Source organism: Lichenostomus cassidix, chromosome 19, assembly GCF_008360975.1.
Source record: "Lichenostomus cassidix isolate B80296 chromosome 19, HeHo_3.0, whole genome shotgun sequence".
Lineage (NCBI taxonomy): Eukaryota > Metazoa > Chordata > Aves > Passeriformes > Meliphagidae > Lichenostomus > Lichenostomus cassidix.
In genome coordinates, this window is record NC_139499.1 from 6,368,004 (window position 1) to 6,387,206 (window position 19,203).

The 19,203-nt window shown below is 49.8% G+C and overlaps 1 protein-coding gene across 5 annotated transcripts in view; it reads right to left on the reverse strand.

Annotated features, from left to right (window-relative positions):
- SMG6 (SMG6 nonsense mediated mRNA decay factor) overlaps positions 1 to 19,203 on the reverse strand; it is a 103,173-nt gene that overhangs the window by 80,093 nt on the left and 3,877 nt on the right. For all 5 annotated transcript variants that reach the window (XR_014855713.1, XM_085078234.1, XM_085078232.1 and 2 more), the window contains exons 3-8: positions 18,234 to 18,426; positions 17,429 to 17,539; positions 16,624 to 16,730; positions 15,977 to 16,055; positions 15,149 to 15,259; positions 14,415 to 14,627 (exon numbers count right to left, since the gene is read on the reverse strand). Coding sequence is in view for 4 of the 5 variants with exons in the window: in XM_085078234.1 (XP_084934360.1) it covers positions 14,415 to 14,627; positions 15,149 to 15,259; positions 15,977 to 16,055; positions 16,624 to 16,730; positions 17,429 to 17,539; positions 18,234 to 18,426 (814 nt within the window). In the remaining variant the exon portion in view is untranslated. The remainder of the gene's footprint in view (positions 1 to 14,414; positions 14,628 to 15,148; positions 15,260 to 15,976; positions 16,056 to 16,623; positions 16,731 to 17,428; positions 17,540 to 18,233; positions 18,427 to 19,203) is intronic.

A 19,203-nucleotide genomic window follows, 5' to 3' on the forward strand; every position in this document is an offset into this window, starting at 1 on the left:
TACCTGCACCCCAGAACCCAAATCTGATACCTACAGCCCGGGCACCCCAAACTCAAAAACACACCCTGGAAACCCCCAAAGGTCTCTTTCCCCCTGTTCCACCAACTCAAAGCTTTGCACAGCCTAAGGGATTCTGCAGGAGTCCCCAAAGGCTGCCTTCCCCACTAGCATTCCCACCAATGGAAAAAACAACCCCACAACCAGCAGCAGCCTGTTCTGTGCTCCTGACTGTGTCAGAGGCAGAGCAGCAGCTGGACAAGGCAGAGAGGGAGCAGGATGTTCTCTCCAGTGCTCTTGTGCAGAGCAGGCAGCACAGAGAGCTCAGCAGCAGCACTTGAGGCAATTGTTTGTGCCCTGTCAGGAGCAGCTTTCTGAAGCAAGGGTGGTTTGGGGTGATGCTGCACCCCATCATTTATCTGGTGTTAGAGAAAGTGTTCAGATGTACCAGCAGAGCCTCTGAGACCCTGCAGTGGCAGTGCTGCTATTGAACAGCTCTTGAACTGCCCAGAGAAGCTGTGGCTGCCCCATTCCTGGAAGTGTTGAAGGCCAGGCTGGATGGGGCAGGGGGGCTGGAACTGGATAGTCTTTAAGGTCCCTGCCTATCCAAACCACTCCACAATTCTGTGGACATGGAACTAAGGGGACACAGGGGAGCTGGCTGTAGCACACGGTGTGAGGGCAGCTTCCTGCCCTGCTTTGGTCCCCTGACTCCAAACCCTGACTTGAATAATTACCTACTACTGCTCCAGGCCACCTCTGCTCGCTTAGCACAGCTCTGGGCTTTCCCAGTCCTTATCCACCCGGCTCTGAGGACAGCTGTGGGTGGGTCAGCACTCACTCAGCCTGGCCCTGGAGGTGGCTGTGTCACAGCAGGAGTGGCCTGGCCTCACTTTTACCTTCCCCAGAGCAGGAGGTTTTCCTCTCTCTCCTGTGCCTGCACAGCCTCAGCACGCTGAGAAAAGCCAGGCTCCCAGCGCTGCGAGGGAGACGCTGACCAGGAGCAACCCAGAGCACCCCCACGCTGCTCCAATCCACCCAGGGCTTTTACAGCTTCAACTCCTCCACTTCCACTCACAGCAGCATGGGGAGAGGATAAAATTACCTGGCAGGGCCGTGGCAGTGCCCAGCCAAGAGCTGGGCACATGCCAGAGGGTGCAGGGAGGGCATCAGTCAGTGCCTCCCAAGCTCCCTGCCAAGCCTGGCTGTAGGGGACAGTTGTCATTGGCATCCTAGCTCTGGTGCCACCTCCCAGCTCCTTGCTGAGCCCCTGGGCTCATGCCACGACTGATGCCAGCTGCTCTGCACCTTCAGTGAGGTGTAATTAACCCGGCTGCGCTCCCGGAGGATCCATGCAGGAGAATGATGCCCTGCTGCAGAGCTGCTCCTGGGCCATGTGCGAGTTTGAACATAAAACCTGTCTCATAAAACAAGCCAGACCAATTAAACTGGCCCCCGCAGCAAGGGGTTCTTGCTTACTCACTATTTTACTGCTGCCCTAAAGAGCCCTTTCCACTAGAACTCAACTTGATTTGCCACCATTTTATTAACTCTGCAGATGGAACCCAGAAGAGACTGGGGAATACTGGGACAGCACAGCAAAACCCTTATTCACTCTGCCAGTGAAGTTTGGATATAGCTGATTCTTCACCTTAGGACACATTGGTAATTGAGAGCTTGAAGCCTTTAACAGGTACTGGTTTTTTTTCAGGCAACACCTTGTGGAGGCAGAAAGCTGGTTTGTGAGCAGCTCTGTGGCTCTGGCTGCAATCACAGCCCCTGACACAGACACAGCCTAAGAAATCTAAGGAATCACAGCCCCCAGCTCAGTGTGAGAGCCTTGGTGGGGCAGTGGGCAGTGCTCTGCCCCACAGCAAGATGCTATGCAAGAGCTGGAAGAGAAAATCCATGCTCTCCACCCTTTGAGGGGGAATATGGAAAAGAGAAGGAGTTTGTGGCCTGACCCATCTCTACCAGAAAACAACACTTGTGGGCAGGCTGCAGGTGGGGAAAAGCAGAAATCGGGGCAGAAGTTTTCCTTCAAGGCCCACATTCACCCACAGTCCCAGGAGGGTTCTGCAATGCCCACACTTTACCAGCAGCAGGGGAAAACCAACATTCCCCACCTCAAATGGAAAGTGACACCCAGCAGGGACATGCCCAGAGTGTTTCCACAGACACCCAGCTCCAGGAGAGCTTGTCAGGACATTGGCTTCACCTCAATTTTCTCAGAGCAAGTTTCACACTCAGCCTTTTCACTCACAATGCCAAGGACTAACAAATCACACTCCCCAGGAACCAGTACAGAACTGGGACAGAGATATGTGCTTACCTATAATTGTTTTTAAGGAAATGTGATACCTGCCTCTAGGAATGAAGCATGTTTCATGCCTCTTGCCAACTTAATCACAACCCCAGCAAGCCCAGGCAGGCAGCCCTGTGTGCCCCAGCTCTGTGGCATCTCAAGCAGGCACCTCACACCTCTTTTCACCACTTTTTCTCACAGCCTCGAGGTTTTGATGAGCTCATCACTCAACTTTGGACCTTTCATCTTCGAGGTCACGCTGAGGCCATGGGGCTGCTTTGACTGGGCTTTTCTCTGGATGACTGTTTCCCCACTGACTCACCTGTCCCTCAGCCTCTGGGAGCCCTCCCAGCTCCTCCCATCAACCTCAGCTTCTCACGGGGAGAGGGAAACAGGGACCTCAGTGAGTGGCCTGGCACAGAGGAGGAAGTTCTGTCACCTGCTGTTCATTCACCATGGTGGTGATGAACACTTCCCAAAAGCACTGCCAGCATTCTCCCTACCCTGACAGTGCTACCACGAGACCTACAACAACAACTCACTGCCTTCACCTCACTCACTGTGCAGCCCAAAAGTGGTTCCCCACAAAGATTTCCCAAAAAATGGCCCTTGTGCTGGCACCAGGATGCCAGACCAGGACTCCCTGTACACTGACATTGCTGCCCTTCATGGGCAGCTTTTCTCCTTAGGACAAGGAACCAAATTTGGATAGTCCCAGCTGCTCGCTTGGGAAAAGCCCATCAAGAAAAGCTTATACAACAATGAAACTATGTCAAAAACTGGATTTTGGCCCTTCCAGCTGAAAAGCGGGCATCACCGATATGGAAGTTATGAGCATATAGTGAAGGCATTAGTTATAAAAACAAACCAGCTGTCAAGAAGAAGAAGGGGTCCCTGCACACAGTAGTGCCTGAAGCTGAAAACAGCTGTTTCTGCTGTCATGAGTCAGCATGTGCAGACAGACTAAATCCACCTGGGAAGAGGCAACCTCACCAGAGGAAGCAGCCCAGTGCTGCTTGGGGAGCATTCGCACACCTCGCCGCCAACCCAACTGGATTTGTTGCCATGGAAGGAATCAACAGTGACTAACAACTTCTCGTGGAGCAGCTAAAAGAGCAGAGATAGCAACGGGGCTGAACAGCCAGCTCAAATCTCCTGGAGGCCACGGGGAGCACAGCCTGACAGCAACACGGAATCACTCGGGCAGCTTTGGGAAAGGGAAGTCCTGTCTCCAGCCAGGAGAGAAGAAAGCAAGACTCAATCTGCAGAGACTGCACTGACCACACTGAAAATGGTATTCCCCAGCACAGCAATGCTGGAAATGCCACCACAGAGCACAGGAAAAGCAGTGCCATGATCCAGGCTAGCAAGCAGTGCTGCCAACTTCACTTGAACCCAGCATGGACCCATTTGGATTGCACAGAGCTTTGGCACCTGAGCATCAAGCCCCAGCTGTGAAGGAGGCACCAAATAAGGGAAAGATTCTGGAGAAGCGACTCCTGGGGAAAAAGCGTTTCAAGTTAAAAATTGTTACTTCAGGTTTGGAAGTAAATTCCAGGATCTGGTCTTTATCAAGCGAGGCAAACTTTCTTCAACATCAGCAAAGCATCTGTGGAGCAGAAAGCGGTGTCAGAGTCAAAATAGGCTGCAAAAGACAAGTCCATTAATCAAGAGACCAGATGCAAAAGTGCCTGTAACAAATGCGCTGTCTCCACTGGAGTGGAAGGGCCTGGAGCACAGCAGGATGTTCTCCTGAGTCTAAGGGTCTCCTCAGTGACAAGGGGTTGGGATACAGACCACAGAGCCACACAGCTCTGCTCCAAAACACGTACCACGCTCAGCTCAAATATTTTCAGGGTTTCTTGGGCAGTCAGGCTTTTCCAGGCACAGCTTCCTTGCTGAGAACTGTGTGCAATAACATCCAGGCACCCGAAACGTGCCGTATTCTCACTCCCAGCTCAAGGGTTAGATAAACCACATTGAGATTATTCCTCTCTTTCCACAGGCAGCTCTTTCAGAGCTTCACTCCACCCAGTCCAAGAGCAGCAGAGAGCCTGCTACCTGTCCTGGAGATGGCCACAAAAATACCAACCTGAGCCTTTATCACACACTCTCCCAAATTTGCAAGGCACAGCTCATGGAACTATCACACTGAAACACCCAACACTGATACAGAGACTCCTGAAAAGCCCAGAATGCTGCAGTGGGCTCGACTGGCAGGATACCAGGAGGAGTTTTTGCTGCTACAGGTGTAATCCTGCCAAAGTGCTGGTGGAAAGGGTTTTGTGCAAATGGCTACCTACATAAAGGAGAGCAGACAAAAGGGCTGTTAAGGTTGTCTGGCATTTTTGCAGTGTTTACAAGGTACCCACAGAGCTGTGGGCAAATTCCAGCTGGGCTAATTAACGTAATCACTTCTCTTCATATACCACCTGCAACCACAAATGGATACAGGGCTTGCCTTGGCTTCTTCTTGCCACGTGTTTAGTGCAGGTTTCTGCTTAGCAGTCACAATGTCCTGCCTTGAAATGGCTTCATTTCTGTAGCAGCAGAAGCAATTCCAGTGAAAATCCTGCTACTTAACATCAGACACTGCACAAACGTAAAATCCAATTTGCTACGACATGGGAGAGAGAGGGAACCCTGATGCATCATGGCCTTGAGGCATAAGAAAATTAATTTACAGGTAAAGAGACACTGAGACACTCCTGCAGCTTCCTCATCTTTCGCAGTGCAGCAGCTCCAGGACACATCTCACGGCTATAAGAGTTACAAGCCAGCAGCCCAGCAACAGAAAAAGAGGCATTTAAGAAGCCCCTTGGCAAAAGCAGTGAGCTTTTGAGTTCTTCCTGCATCCCTGCAGGGATCAGGTGAGAGGAAAAAATGTTAAGCAAGAAAATTATCTGCTTTAGTAACGTAAAGATCCAACTATGGTAACTTCACTGGCTTCAAAACAAGTGTCTGACTTCTCAATAAATTCAACATAATTTAATAACGAATTTACTAGCAGAACTTCCAACTCAGTGAAAGCAGGTCAAACAGAGTATTTATATGTGTGTTATTTCCTTTTCAACCAAGCTTGTATCTAAATTTGGTTTCCATGAATTAGTAATATGCAACATTCTTGAAAAAATATTATCATTAAATGAATAAACTGATTCAGTAACCTCTTAAAGAGAGGTCTTCAGGGATCCTCACAGAACTGGATGGAAAGAGGATGGTAGAGATTCACTAGCAACGTTTTTAATCAACAAAAGGAAATTCTGCTGTCAAACTGCCCGTTTGGAGCAGCCAGTAACGATGGCTACAGAACATTCACACAGGGTTTATTATAACAGCTTCAAAATCTGGGGGTTTCCAGCATCAAATGTCATGTTATTCATCTGGCATCACATGTAAAATTAAGCCTCCAGGAGATCGTGCCCGAGGCAGCTTCTCCAAAAAGCCTTTAGGGACCACAATGGCTGAATTCCCAATGCAATGTCCAGCAAAAAAGGATTAAACACATCCCTTGGATGTGCAAGCAGAGCAGGCACTGGACAGCACATTCACATCTAAATACAGCACTGAAATATTGCACCCAGCTCTAGTGCCCTTATTTTTAAAAGGATGCTGAAAAATTGGAAAGAGTCCCGAAAAACAGCCATAAAAGTGATTCAAAGGCTAGAAATGTTGCCTTGCAGTGAAAAATTTAAACAGCTCAATCTGTTCAGTGTTATCAAAATAAGGCTGGGAGGCGATTGGATTGCTGGATGCAAAGTGCCTCCGTGGTACTTAAGGGCTCTTCACACTTGCAGAACAGCAAGGCATGGGAACAAACTGGGAACATTCACTCTGCAAGGAAGGTAAAAGCATCTCAAAACCGGTGCAATTATCACTGGAACGAACTCCCCAGGAAAAGGGTGGATTCTCAAGGCTGGATGTCTTTCTGGAAGTACTGCTTGAGCCAAACACGAATTATTTGGCTTCATATAGGAGTAGCAGGGTGAAATTTAAGGACCTGTGATATACAGGAGATCAGACTAGATGATCTAATGGTCCCTGCTGACCATAAACTCTCTGAATCTATGCAAACACGCCAGAAAGTCCTCAGCTGAGATATCAAGTTCACTTTCGACACAAAACTTTTCACAAATTGGCTCTGGTGCCTCAGGTTGTTTAGGATACAAGTTCAACTCTTCAAAGCTGCATCTGGTAAAGCACTGAAAGCCCAGGCAGAGCTCTCTGCGTCCAGCAGGTAAAGAGGAGGCCACATGTGCACTGAAGCAGCCCCAACCAAAAGCAGCTTATACTCAAACACTCATTGTCTGCCAGGAATAAACAGTGTTCACCTTCCTGTGACAGAAAACTGACCCTAAGAGATGTGTGATGAATTCTGGCTGCAAGAGATCAGCTGTTAAGGCAGCTCAGGGTGTTGTCAGCCTTCTTCACTACTCCAAAGTAGATTATTTGTGGGGTTAAAGCTCAAAGGAGGGAGATAATGTGAGAAACTAAGAAGGGTGAAGACTGAAGAGATCAAACCCTGAAAGGCTTAGGATGGAGTTTGGCCAAGAGAGGAGACATTTGGACAACAGGCTGAGCAGAGACAGAGCCTTCCAGAAGGATGACAGCATTTATCTCACGCAACCTTCCCATTCCCACTCTTCCAGCCACGGGATAACAGCAGCTGCTCCCAGCCAAGCTCTGCCTCAGGCTCCCACAGCCCACAGGTAGTTGTCCATCCTGCTGCATCTCCCTGCCTGTCCAGTTTGAATTATGCAGCAGTGAGACCTGCTGGGGAGGAAGAGTAGAGCCAAGGACAGAGGAAATGACACAGACTCCAGCAGGTTCCACTCCCTGATCCTCCGGAAGGAAGTTTCTTTCCTAGTACCCACCTCCACAGTGGATATGAAGCCTGTCTGGAAATGGCTCATTTAACACTGAAGAGGAATAAACATTCCCCATGGCAGAATTAGGAGGTTTGGCTGTGGGATACGAGGTGCCAATCTCAAAAAGTCGGCAACAGACAGCAGGAAACGTTGGCCTGGGCCAACTTCAGACAAAGATCAAGGTTAGACTAACAACAAAAAAGAGATCTCAAGAGAAATCAGTGTCTACAGCCTTCACCCTGCTCTGGGAAATCTCCCAAGCCCGCTATTAAGATATTTTACTTCCTTTACTAGTACTGCCAATTGTGGCAGCATTCTCATCTCAAGTGCAAACTCTCCCTCCCAACACCACTGTGCAGCACCAGGATCATCAAACCCACTGCTCAGAGAAAGGCCTCGTGTGCAGCAGCAGGAGGGGGTTTGGTTACACACAAATCCCTGCCTGATCAGCACCAGCAGGAGAGGAAATGAGGAAAGAGTGACTGACAGGGAAAGGCGGTTTCTGGATGATTGTACTTGGTTTTAGGGTATGAGAAACTTGTTGGAACATGAAGTCTCGCTCCCCTCACCGCAGCCTCTCTGAGCACTGGGATAGAGCAGAGCCTCTCACACAGGCACAGCTCATTGATGTCCTTGTAGAGATCCCACCTCTGATCCACCACACACATTAGCACCAGATGCCTGCTGCCAGAAGGAGAACATGCCAGTGTCTCTCCCATTCAGGCAACATTAGCCCCTGCCTTGCTCTTTACAGTTAAATAAAACCACCAATGTGGTCTAAAAAGAAGAAGGGGGGGTTGAAAAAAAGAAAAAAAATCAACACCAACTTCTGGAAACTGTTACAAATAGCTCAGCCTTCACTTTCTGGGTAGTGACAAAAGGTCAGGTTGTGCTGGAAAGCAACATTTGGGTTCTACATGACATGAGTGCAACAGGCTGAATTGGGCTGTGGCAGAGCAGCACTGAGCATCCACGGAACATCACAAACCCAGGCAAAGTGGCACAGCATTTCTGGTTGGATTGCTAACGCAGGAGCTGCAGATGAGAAGGTTTTTATCAGCAATTTAAAGTGAAAAATCCACTCATTAAAAAAAATTAAGTGCAAACAGGGATGGTGCACAACTGGCAGGCGAAAAAAGCCAGTGCTGAGCTGCATGGCTGAGTGTCACGTCTCAAACCCAGCAAGGCCAGGAGTGTGGTTTTGGTGTTTAACCAGCTTCAACTGCAGCCTGGCACTCTTTTACTTCCTCTGCAGAGAAGTCTTCTCACTGTTGGGGGAAAGAAACCAACCTCACCATGTGAATCAAAATGTCTCGAGTAAAAATAAAGCCCCAAGGTGGTTTGGTGGCCGAGGTCATATCAGGAGGCAGAGGGGTTGCAGGCAGGGGAAAGCATTCAGAAATACTCACTCTGCCAGCCAAGAGATTACAGAAGAGGAGGCAGGGCAGAGAATTAATGCAAGTCCAGCAGTAAAGAGGCTGAGAAGCCTCATTCACACGCCACCAGCTCCCCCGTGCTCAAAACAGTTTGTAAACTGTTTCCTAAACACAAAGGGAAAAAAAAACCCCAGACCTAGTCCTGACCTCCATGAATGAGTAACCAAACCCAACAGCTTCCTGCAAGCATTTGGGGGTGAGAAAAATGAGGACAGGACAGAGGGAACTCCACAATTTCACCCTCTCAAGTACTGCTTCGGGCACAAAGATTAAGGATGCAAGAGCTCTTGCTGTTCTCTCATGTGGGTGGTGGATAAAGGCCAGAAATAAGGGAAGGCAGCCCTGAGCTGTCTGCTGGTGCCTGGCATTCCCACCCCAGAGAGCAGTTCTGCTTGTTGTTGTGCTGCAGGGGAGGCTCAGCAGGGGCTGGCAGCTCTGCAGAGGTGTGGATCAAACACAGCCATGAGCAGGCTGTGGGGGAAGCACTGCCATCCCCTGACAGCAAAGACAGACCATAATAGCCCACAGACAGGATCACTTACATCCAACACCAGACAGCATCTAACCATAGAAGGGACAAACTTCCTGACCTGACACAAGCCACCCTCCTGTGACAAGGTGCTGACACTCTCAGACCCTGTGTGTGTCCTACTAATGCCTCCTTCGGTGAGAAAAACCTGAGGGGACGCTGGGGACACTCCCTCGTGTGTCCCCTCCCTTTGGGGACACACCTACACCACTGCTGTGGTGGGGCTCAGATGTTTAACTGCTGTGGGAACAACTTCAGCAGCAAGCAGCACACAGGGCATGTCCAGGCACTGCTGGGCTAGTGGGTCCCATTTCCTCCACCCTCTGCACCAGCGTCTAATTTAGGGTTAAAAAACCCCAAAAGCATGCAAGAGTCAGCACAGGACATCAAGTGCAGCCTGCAGGGCTAGCTCCTTGGGAAGCCATGCCCCAGCAGTGGGAGCAAAGCAGCAAATCTGTGCTTTCACCCTGCCCACCTTTCACCCATTTCACCCCAGCTGCCTGGGCTCATTTTCCAGATCACAGGCTCCTAAAATGCACCATTTTAGGAGGGCTTTGCCCACCTGACACCACAGAGGTATCAAATGAGGGAGCCCTGGAGGAGCCTTGTACTTCATCCAGCAAAGATTAGTCATAAGTCTGCAAAGAAAAGATCAATCTTCCACTGTCCTGAGCAAAACCACCCAACCATGCTGGCAGTGAGGAGAAATGCTCCCACCAGCCTGGCAGGGATGCAGCAAAAATAATGAGTTCCCCAAGCAGCCTCTTCACCGTGCATCTATATGGAAGAACAACCATCATTACAGCAATACATCATTTCCACTTCTGCCTGTCACTTACCTCTAGTCATGTGTAATGGAACAGAGTTACAAGGTGAGGGGAAGAGCTGAGAGCAGAGGGAGCAGCTCTAACAAACGGGGGTGTCTCTGGGGTATATTTGCATGAGCAAAGTTTGGCCATGCTCAGAGACACTCAGCTCACACCACAACAGCCTCTGAACACAGCAGACACTCCCAGGGAGCAGAGGCAGTGACATCAAGGTGACCCTAACTCTGAGCTTGGGTCACTACTGCTCCTGTGTGTGACTGCTCCAAGCAAAGGACAGGCTAAAGGAGCAGAATGGCCAAGAAACCCCCACCACAACTGCTACCAGACTAAAATGAGGTTTTAACCCTTCAGATGCAAAGCCCAAGCTCCACCAGATGAAAATGTGCATGGGCTGAAACCAGGCAGGAGAAGGAGCCAGCCCAGTCACCCAAGTGGCTGCTGCCCAAGAGGAACAAGTGCATAGAGCAGGAACAACAAACATCACCAAGGAAAAATGGATGTGAAACATACAGGAGCTGACTGGGACAGTGACCCTTTTCAGACAGCCCCAAACCAGGATAAGTTTCCAGGTAGCTAAATCCTGACTTGGAGGGAAGAAGGTGGGACAGCTCTCACAATCTCTGCTGCTTTGAGAGGACAGTGCCCTCATCCAGCTGCAGAGGAACATTTTTTTTTTTTTTGGTAGACCTCCTGGTGGTATTTACTGCTCACTTGTGGAAACCCTGGTGCACTATCCACACTCCCTGCTGCTGAGAAGGAAGTCTGGGTAAAGAACTGGAAGTTAAAACCTGCTCTGAACTCCAGAGCTAATGATTCCACCCCAATTTCTCTGCCACTGCAAAGGAGCTGTTGCTCCATGGGCACCCAGCAAATCCAAAACCTTCATCCCTGCCCAGCAAGCTGAAGGAAAATGGGAATGTTCCTGCAGCTAATGCACAAGGCTGTGACAGCAGATCTTGACTCTGGCCTTTGCTTTCCCAAGAGCTTTTCGGGTGGCCCTACCAAACTTTTGATGGCTCTACAAGGCTGACCTCGCACAAAGAGGCTAAGAGACTTAATTCTTTAATGATGATGAAGTATTCAGACATCTGGAGAGAAGTATTATTCAATTACTGGCCTGCCAAGGGAAAACCTCTCTTCCCCAATCTTAGCTGCAGCAATCTTTATTAGTGCCTGCATGCTGCGTGGTAACACAAGGAAGTGTCTACTGCAGAGCACAGGCAGCAGGCAGCAGCAATTGTGAGAACCTTAACTCAGCATTTCCTGACAGGAGTGATTAAAATCTCAAACTCAGTGTAATATTAGCACTTTCTCAAGAGACTGACAGCCCGTTTGCCCTGTTTACTTTACCAATTCACAGCCTGCAGAGCAAACTGCTTTATGGTACTAGCAGATTTAAGATGAATACAGACCCAGGGCAAATGAAACCAGTGGCAGAGGAGAAATAGCAGAGGCTCAGCTCTTCAGCTCACCGACACAACTGCTCATTTTCTCAGCCTCATTTTTTGCATTTTGTATTGGAATTGCACATGAAGTGACCAGGTAAAGGTCAGCCTGGGCCCTCCTGCCCCTGCACACACAGAAACATGCAACGGACAAGAGACCACAGAGAACAGCAGCTCACAGAATGAAACCCCAAAAGGCTGTGGCCGAAACAGCCAAAACCCTGAGCACAAAACAGCCAGGCTGCAACTCCAACATTTCCTCAGCTTGCTTTGAAACTGTCCCATGCTCTGTGTGCCAGCAGTGCCAAATCCTGTGACAGGGAAGGGGTCAAACAGAGATTTAGACCCCTCAATGTGCACAGGTGGTGCATTCTTCCAGTTCTGCATCTTCCTAGCAAAGGTGGTGGAGCAAACTGTGAAAGAGGCAGCTCTGCCAAGCCTCTACCTAAACACACAGTACAAGGCAAACTGCCAGGCCCACACACTTCCCTCATCCCAGAAATGGATGCAGTATGAGCTGGCCTTCTCACTCTTGCCATCCCATGTTACTAACTCCAGCCTGTGGGCTCCTGACCCTGAAATAAAGCAATTTTTGGGCCTCTGTAAAGAACTGCATCAGGGAAAATGAAGTCAGTCCTGAGCAGAGATGTGTAAGCACATGCTGACAGGGACAGCACACACACCAGCAGGTCCTGGGAGAGCAATGGTGCAGCACCTCCCTGCCAAGTGTGTCACGTCACAGGACTGGCACCTCACCACCTGCACAATGAAGGGAGCCACTACTGAGGACAGAAAACATCCCCAATCGATTTCTTGCCACCTGTAGAACAGCCAGCATCCTCACAGGCAAACCACCTGTGGCAGGGTTTGAAGCAACAGCCTCTGTCTGAAGGGTGCAAGCAGCCTCTCTCCCACACTTCTGCCCAGGATGCATCCAGAGCTGTTATATCTCTACTTGCAGTGTTATATCTGCTGCTGGAATCTGAAATTACCCATTCTACCCTGAAAAATTCCCTCCTCTGGCCCACAAACAGCTGCCACAAGACTGATGCCTCTGCAACCTGCAGAGCACAGCTGTCAGGACCAACACAGAACACAGCCTGCCTCTGCCTTTCCAAGGACTAAAGCTGGCAAGGAAGAGACCGAGGAGGCAATGACATTTTTAGCCTCATTTCCCCAAAATGACACACAAACGCTGGCACACGTCCCCTGGGAGCTGAGCTGCTCCCTTCCGCCCGGCTGGGGATGTGGGGCAGAGGTGCTGCCAGGACCAGGGCTGCTCCTTCTCCTGTCCCTTCCGAGGCCAAACAGTGCCACACAGTGGCAACTCAGGGCTGCTCGGCTCCTCTCCAGCCACGCAGCTCTAAAACACCCCGGGATGCTGCGAGGAACAGGCTTAAGAGGCTACAGCTTCAAGAAGGAAGGAGTTCAGAGCTTCCCGAAGAGCTGCTGTCTTTATCCAGCCCACGGCTTCACAGCTTTGGAGCTTTGGCAGCCACACAGATTTCAGGGGTTTTTTTCCACGTGGTTATTTTGGGTGACATGGCCCCATAAGCAGTTGTGCTAACTCGAGTGCTGCCCCACAGCAGGCACAGGCAGCCTGAGAATAAATATCTTGGCTGCCAAAACCAACAGTGCCCAAACCCAGGCCCTCAGCTCACCCCACTCTTCTGCCATTCTATTTCTGATGGTGTGGCTTCTTCACAGTCAGAAAGCTCATGCTATCCACGAGCCAATGTTTCAAACAGAAAGAAATCAAGACTTATGGTAAATATCAGACAAATCTGGACAGACAGTGCCAGCAAGCTGCACTTCAGAGAGCACAGACCCCACTGAACAGACCAAGGGGAAGCTCCAGCACAAAGTGCTGCACTACAAACACATCACTGCCTCCCACTCTGCCAGCTGCTACACTGCCTCATGTGAGAACACTGTAAAAGAGAAACCCCCAGTGCCCCAAAAACGCTCATAGCATCTTATGCCAAGCATCTTCATCAATGATTGATGGAGAAGCTAAAGCTTGGCACGTTGCTTTCAATGACACTGAGGAAGCAAAAGTCCCCAGAAGAAAAGCTGAGGAGAGAGAAAACAACCAAGGGCAGGAACATCTGAAAAATGCTGCAGCAACGTGCCAGAGCTTATCTTTCAAAGCTCCAAGACTTCACCCCAGTTCCACCCAGCTGAAGTCACAAACTCGTTACAAAAGCGCAAATCCAAGAGGCTTTGGGCCCCACAGTGTGCAGGGAAGGTCTTCCCAGTCCTCCTAAACTCCCATCCTTAACAGCCATTTTAGGACAGGCAGCCCAGAGCTCCCTGGCAAGTTCTCTTGCAAGTCAAATGTGCCAGAGCACTGCAAAGATTCCTGGAGGATGAGCTCCCAACCACCACTGCCTTCGCCCACATTCCTGGGCTTGACAAACAGAGCTCACCCAGGCTCCTCCTGCAAGGTACAGCTGGACAGGCTCACAGGAGACACCACCACTTAATTAGATTTTTAATTTTTGCAAAAGAAAGGTGCTGATCCAGCCACTCAGCAGAGCAAGTTATGCAAATGTAACACCTACACTGGAAATTGAAACCACTGTTTTCACATTCCCAGTGCAAACCTCCAATCATCTGGCAATGGGACAAGTGACACTTCCAGAACAAGCCTCAGAACTTCCAGGGTCACTGTTAACCCTGGTCTCCAGCACCTGACCTCATTTCCCACCGGGAACCTCACCCAAGTTAGAGCAGAAGCATTTTTACAGCATCTTCTGTTTGTGCCTCTCCTGCTCCACATCAGCCACGCCAGCGCGCTCTGCCAAAAAACGGATGGTAACAACATGCCTTAAACACGAGAGGCACGAGGTCACCAGCTCCTCAGCCTGACCCAGGCACAGCTCCCACAGGGAAAGCCAAAACACTGAAAAATTTAGCAACAGGAAAGCAAAACAGATCCAGTGTCATTCCACCGCATTCCAAACGCATGACACCAAAGCCAACCGCTGCCTCCTGCGGTACTCACGTCGCTGGGGCTGAGGTTCCCAAGCCCGTTGTCCTGCTCAGAATCCCTGCCAGATTCGTGGCCCTGGGAGGAACGGGGATGGGAGGGATGGATCCAGATCTCCAGCCTCGTGGCATCATCTCCCACTTGTCTCAGGGTGGATTTCTTGCCTTTCCCCCGGCGGTTGGGGCTCACATCCAGCACCTGGTGTTTCCTCTGCTCCATCTGCTCGGACTGGGCACACAGGACACATTGAGATCACTCGGGGAGCAGAGGTCAGGGGAAGTGTGTCATTTTATTTACATGGGAAAATTAGCCCTTTCCCTCTTTTCACAACCACAGTGATTCATGGACAGGTCTAGAGTTTGGTTCTGACACTACAGGACAGTGCAGGTGAGAGGTTTTCAATTCTAATTATCCCAGGAGTGTGTTACAGCCAATGGGGTATTTGGGGTGACTGCCGGGGCACAAAGGCACTGCAGCTTCCCTTATCCATCCCCATAGGTGTGAAGCACATATGGAACAAAGCAATGATTGTGCCACATGCTAAAGCCATGCTGCAAACCACAGCAACCTTGCTGAGCTCAGCTGAACTAGTTTGTGACCCAGAACATGAGATTCAGCTGCCCAAATCAACCCAAAACAATCATTCTGAAGGCTGCCTCTCAGAGAATTTCTTAAAAGTAGGTAAGAAATGTCTCCAAGTCTAAAAGCCACCATCAGTCAGCATGGGTAGGTGCAGCTCCAGGACTCACCTTGCGTTTTGTCTCCTCAAACAGACTCATGAGGCTCTCCTTGGCAGTGAGGATGGGGTTGCTGGCAGCCAGGCTGCGCATGTAGTAGTACACAGCATCCAGCTTCCTCCTCTGCAAAAAAACCAACCAGGCTCAGAGCTGCCACTCCTTCTGGGGCATCCAGAGCCAGGATCCCATGTGCTCCCCCTTCCCTGTTCCTCAATACATGAGCCCTCTCTCTCAGTACTGCCCAGGACAGAAAGAAAGGTCCTTCCCAGCCATGAAGGAAAGGTGTTTCTGAACCCAGCAGTTCTGAACTGCTCTACTTTAAACCAGCATCTTCCAGTGTTGTGAACAGGCAGATCCCTACCAGCCTCTGTGCCCCAGCATGATGTTTCCATTATCTGCTGTCACATCTTGCCTGAAGTCAGTATTCCTGCATGGCTGGAGTAGCCAGCACAACTGAAACTCAAGGAAGTCACATGTGGATGTTTCTCAGACAAATGCCCACAGGTTCAGTGATAAGATAGCAAACAGATGGCTCTGAGCACAAAAATCTCATGCAAAAAGTGGGCTGTATTTTAAACTTTCAATAATTACACTCTCAACAGCCCACAGCACAGTCCCCAAAACCCCTGAGGGAGTAGCGTGTATCTGACAAAGCTGCCTGAAGCCACAGCAGCTGGAATCCACACAGCACATCCTGCCATCAGCTTCTCTTCCTTTAAGAAAAAACCCAAACCATCTGAGCACTGCCCTAAACAATGCCTTTCTCCACCAGATGGAATCTCACAGCCATCCCAGAGGCTCTCCCTCTGCCTGCACATCCTTGCACGAGGAGCAACTCACCGTGTAGATGGCCAGAAGTGCCAGCTGGTTGTAGGGACGGCCGTTCTTGGGAGCAATTTGCTGAGCCTTCAGGTACCAGCTGGGGATGGAAAAAACCAGAGATAAAGGACATCAGGCTGCCTTCCCTGTCTTTAAAAGTGCAGAACTGCCCTTGGAATTGGCATTTCTGCAGGGAACAGGCCCTTCCCACAAGTGCCCTCTGCCTGCAGGAGTGAGCACAGACAGCGAGCTGTGCCCATCCTGGAGAGAGATGGGGGACAGAAGAGGAAAATATCCCTGCAAAGGAAATACCCCTGGCTCACCCCATAGATGAGCAGGAAGCAACAAGTGCCAGTAAGCTCTGATGGAGTCAGAACATATGGATGCAAAAGCCACCAGAAAATACAAGAGCAATTCTCAGCAGTCTAAACCCTCCCTGCTGGAGGATCAGCACAGGAAAACTTCCACACTAGATGGAGGATGACTGGAACAGCAAAATTCACTTCATCTTTCAGCCTTACACGACTTCCATACAACAGAGGAGTGGAAAGACTTCAAAAAAAAGGAGAAAGACTTTGGCTAGAGGCAAGTTCAGGGATGAAATGAGATCCATCCCTTGCATCCAGAGGCAGAGCTGTGCTGGGAGGACACAGCAGCAGTGTGCCTACCTGCGGGCCTTGCCGTAGTTCGCCGTGTCGTTCGCCTGCTCCCTGTACCGGCAAATGTCCCCCTGGCAGATCATGCACCTCTGGGCACTGATCAGCGCGTACTTCACCTGCAAAGGAGCAGCCATGGACCACCTGGGACACAGCCCTGACTCACCTGCACACCCAGCGAGCCCACAGGGGTTGTACAGAGCCAAGGGGAGGTCAGTGATGCACTGAAGGTCTCACAAAAGGGCAGCAGAATGAAATGAAAAGGCTCCATGGCACTGGTTCAGCATTTGGAAGGGAAAGCCAACCCCCTAAACACCTCCTCTCTGACACAATAGCCCACCTCTCTCCAGAAGGGAGTTGTTCAGTCCGTGACCAATTTGAGGACAGCTGTTAGATAAACACATCTCTCTGGGAATGGAGCTGGACTAAAATATCCTTTCCCAGCTGTCCCTTGCACCTGCACTCACAGCTCAGGGCAACGCATCGGGGAGGCAGCACAACTGCCAGCTCTCCCTCATTATTCTGGGTTCCACAGGCAGAAAAATGAGATGCTCAATATCTAAGGTAGGTCAGGATGCCTTTGGACACTTCTTTCCTTGATTAGCTCTGATCACAGAGCTGGTACAAAACAAGTTCTTTGCAAAGGAAGCTAAGAAATGTTACTGCACCTGAGTGCAGAGTTATCCAGCAGCTGAGAAAGATTCCCTGCAAACAAACTGACTCTGTTTGGAGTGGCCTTGGCAAGGGCAGCACACTGAATTCAGCACCTTGCATAGGATTACCAGGATGAGAAGGCTCAAAGAGGAAGCCAACTTACCATTTTCCTGAGAGGTTTACTCCGGATGGCCATCCCATCCATGTAGTCCTCAAGCTTGAACTGGTAGGACACCTGCAGCTTCTGGAGGAGGCTGTCAAAAAAAGAAGATCCCTGCAAAACACACACAAACACACACTTGGATGTTATGATCTTTCTGATGACAAACATAAAATCACCACACCATCCCTGTGATGTGCAAGAAAGGAGGTGCATCTCCCTGAGGTTTGGGCTGTTTCCCTTCAGAACACAAGGAGGTTGGGGGATCTCCAGCCTCAGAGGTTTTTAAGACTGAGCTACACAAAATCAAGACTAACTTGATTTAGTGTTTAACAAGTCCTGCTCTGAGCAGGAGGTTGGACTAAAGGCCTCCAGCAGTCCCTTTCCCACCCTAATTCTGTAAAATCCTCTCAGGTCTGTTAACCCACCCAGTACAAACACTAAACCGAGCTGCAGTTTTACAGAATGACTTCCAAGCAAATTTGGTAAAGATGGCACAAACCTCCAGGAATGATTCTGTTTAGCTGTAACTTCAGGGCATTTATTTCATTTCAGTTTAAATAAATTTCTAATTAACACACCAAAACAAGCCTGGTTTAAATTGTAACAGATATCTACCTGGACCTACACCTGCCACACCAAACCATAATGGAAGGAGGATGCTCAGACACATAAGGACAACCTAAGGAACCTGGAGGCATGAACAGAATCAAGATGACCAGCTGCCCCATTACACCATTCCTTTCTAAAAACCAGTCAATCCCACCCAAAGGTTTAGTAAAATTTGGAGATGTTTCTCTCCTCTTACCTCATCCAGAAGCAGGAGCAGTTTGTTCCGAATTTCTTGGGCATTTTCCCCCTGAGGGTCTTTGAGGAGCTGCCGGAATTTCTCAATCACCTGGTAAAAAGCATTCTTCCACAGCAACTGGTCCACGTTCTGGGTGTCAGAGAACTCAATATCCATCAGGATGCACCGTTCATAGAGCTGCAGCATCTCCACCCTACAGCAAAACACAGTCAGGGAGTGGTCAATGCAACAGCAACTGCCAGGGAACGCGTGCTGAACCACCTGCTGCTCACATCCAGCTGTCAGCAGCACTCTACAAATCAGTGTTTCCACACACATCCCCCAGAGAGAGGGGAGCTGCTGCAATCTAACACCCTGCCTGCTCCAAGAGGGCAAATCTAAAAGGACCACCTCCCTTGTACAGGGCATCAGAATGGATCAAGATCTCTTTCCAAAGAGCAAAGAGAAAGGCTACAGTTCTGCCAACAGAGAGGCACAAGTGTCTCCTGATGCTAAGACAGAGAACAAATGCACTGCCAGGCTCTGCTCCTTCTGAGCACAAGGTCTGGGCTAGGAACAAACACACCAAGAACCACAGGGCAACAGAGGTCTTGGCATTAAAATGATCCCCACCCTACCTTCCACCCAACCAAAACACACAGCAGAGACACAGACTCTGCTTCTTCAAAAATGAATGAGTTGGGAACATCACACCCAACGGAAAAACAGCCTCAGAGTCTGAGAAATCACACTCCCCTTGTCAGATGCCTACAGCCCTGCCTGGATGCTGGAGCAGAGATCCTCCCCCAACTTCAATAAAACAGCTGCAAGCTAGGAACAGCTCTGAAATGTGAGGGTAAGTTTATGGTAAAGGGGATCCTCAGCTGTTCCTGCCTTGGCAGCCTTATTCCTTATAATCTTTCAAGTCCTACAGAAACAGTATGAGAGTGTGGATGGTAAAGCCTGGAGTGAAGCCAGATGGCAATGCCTG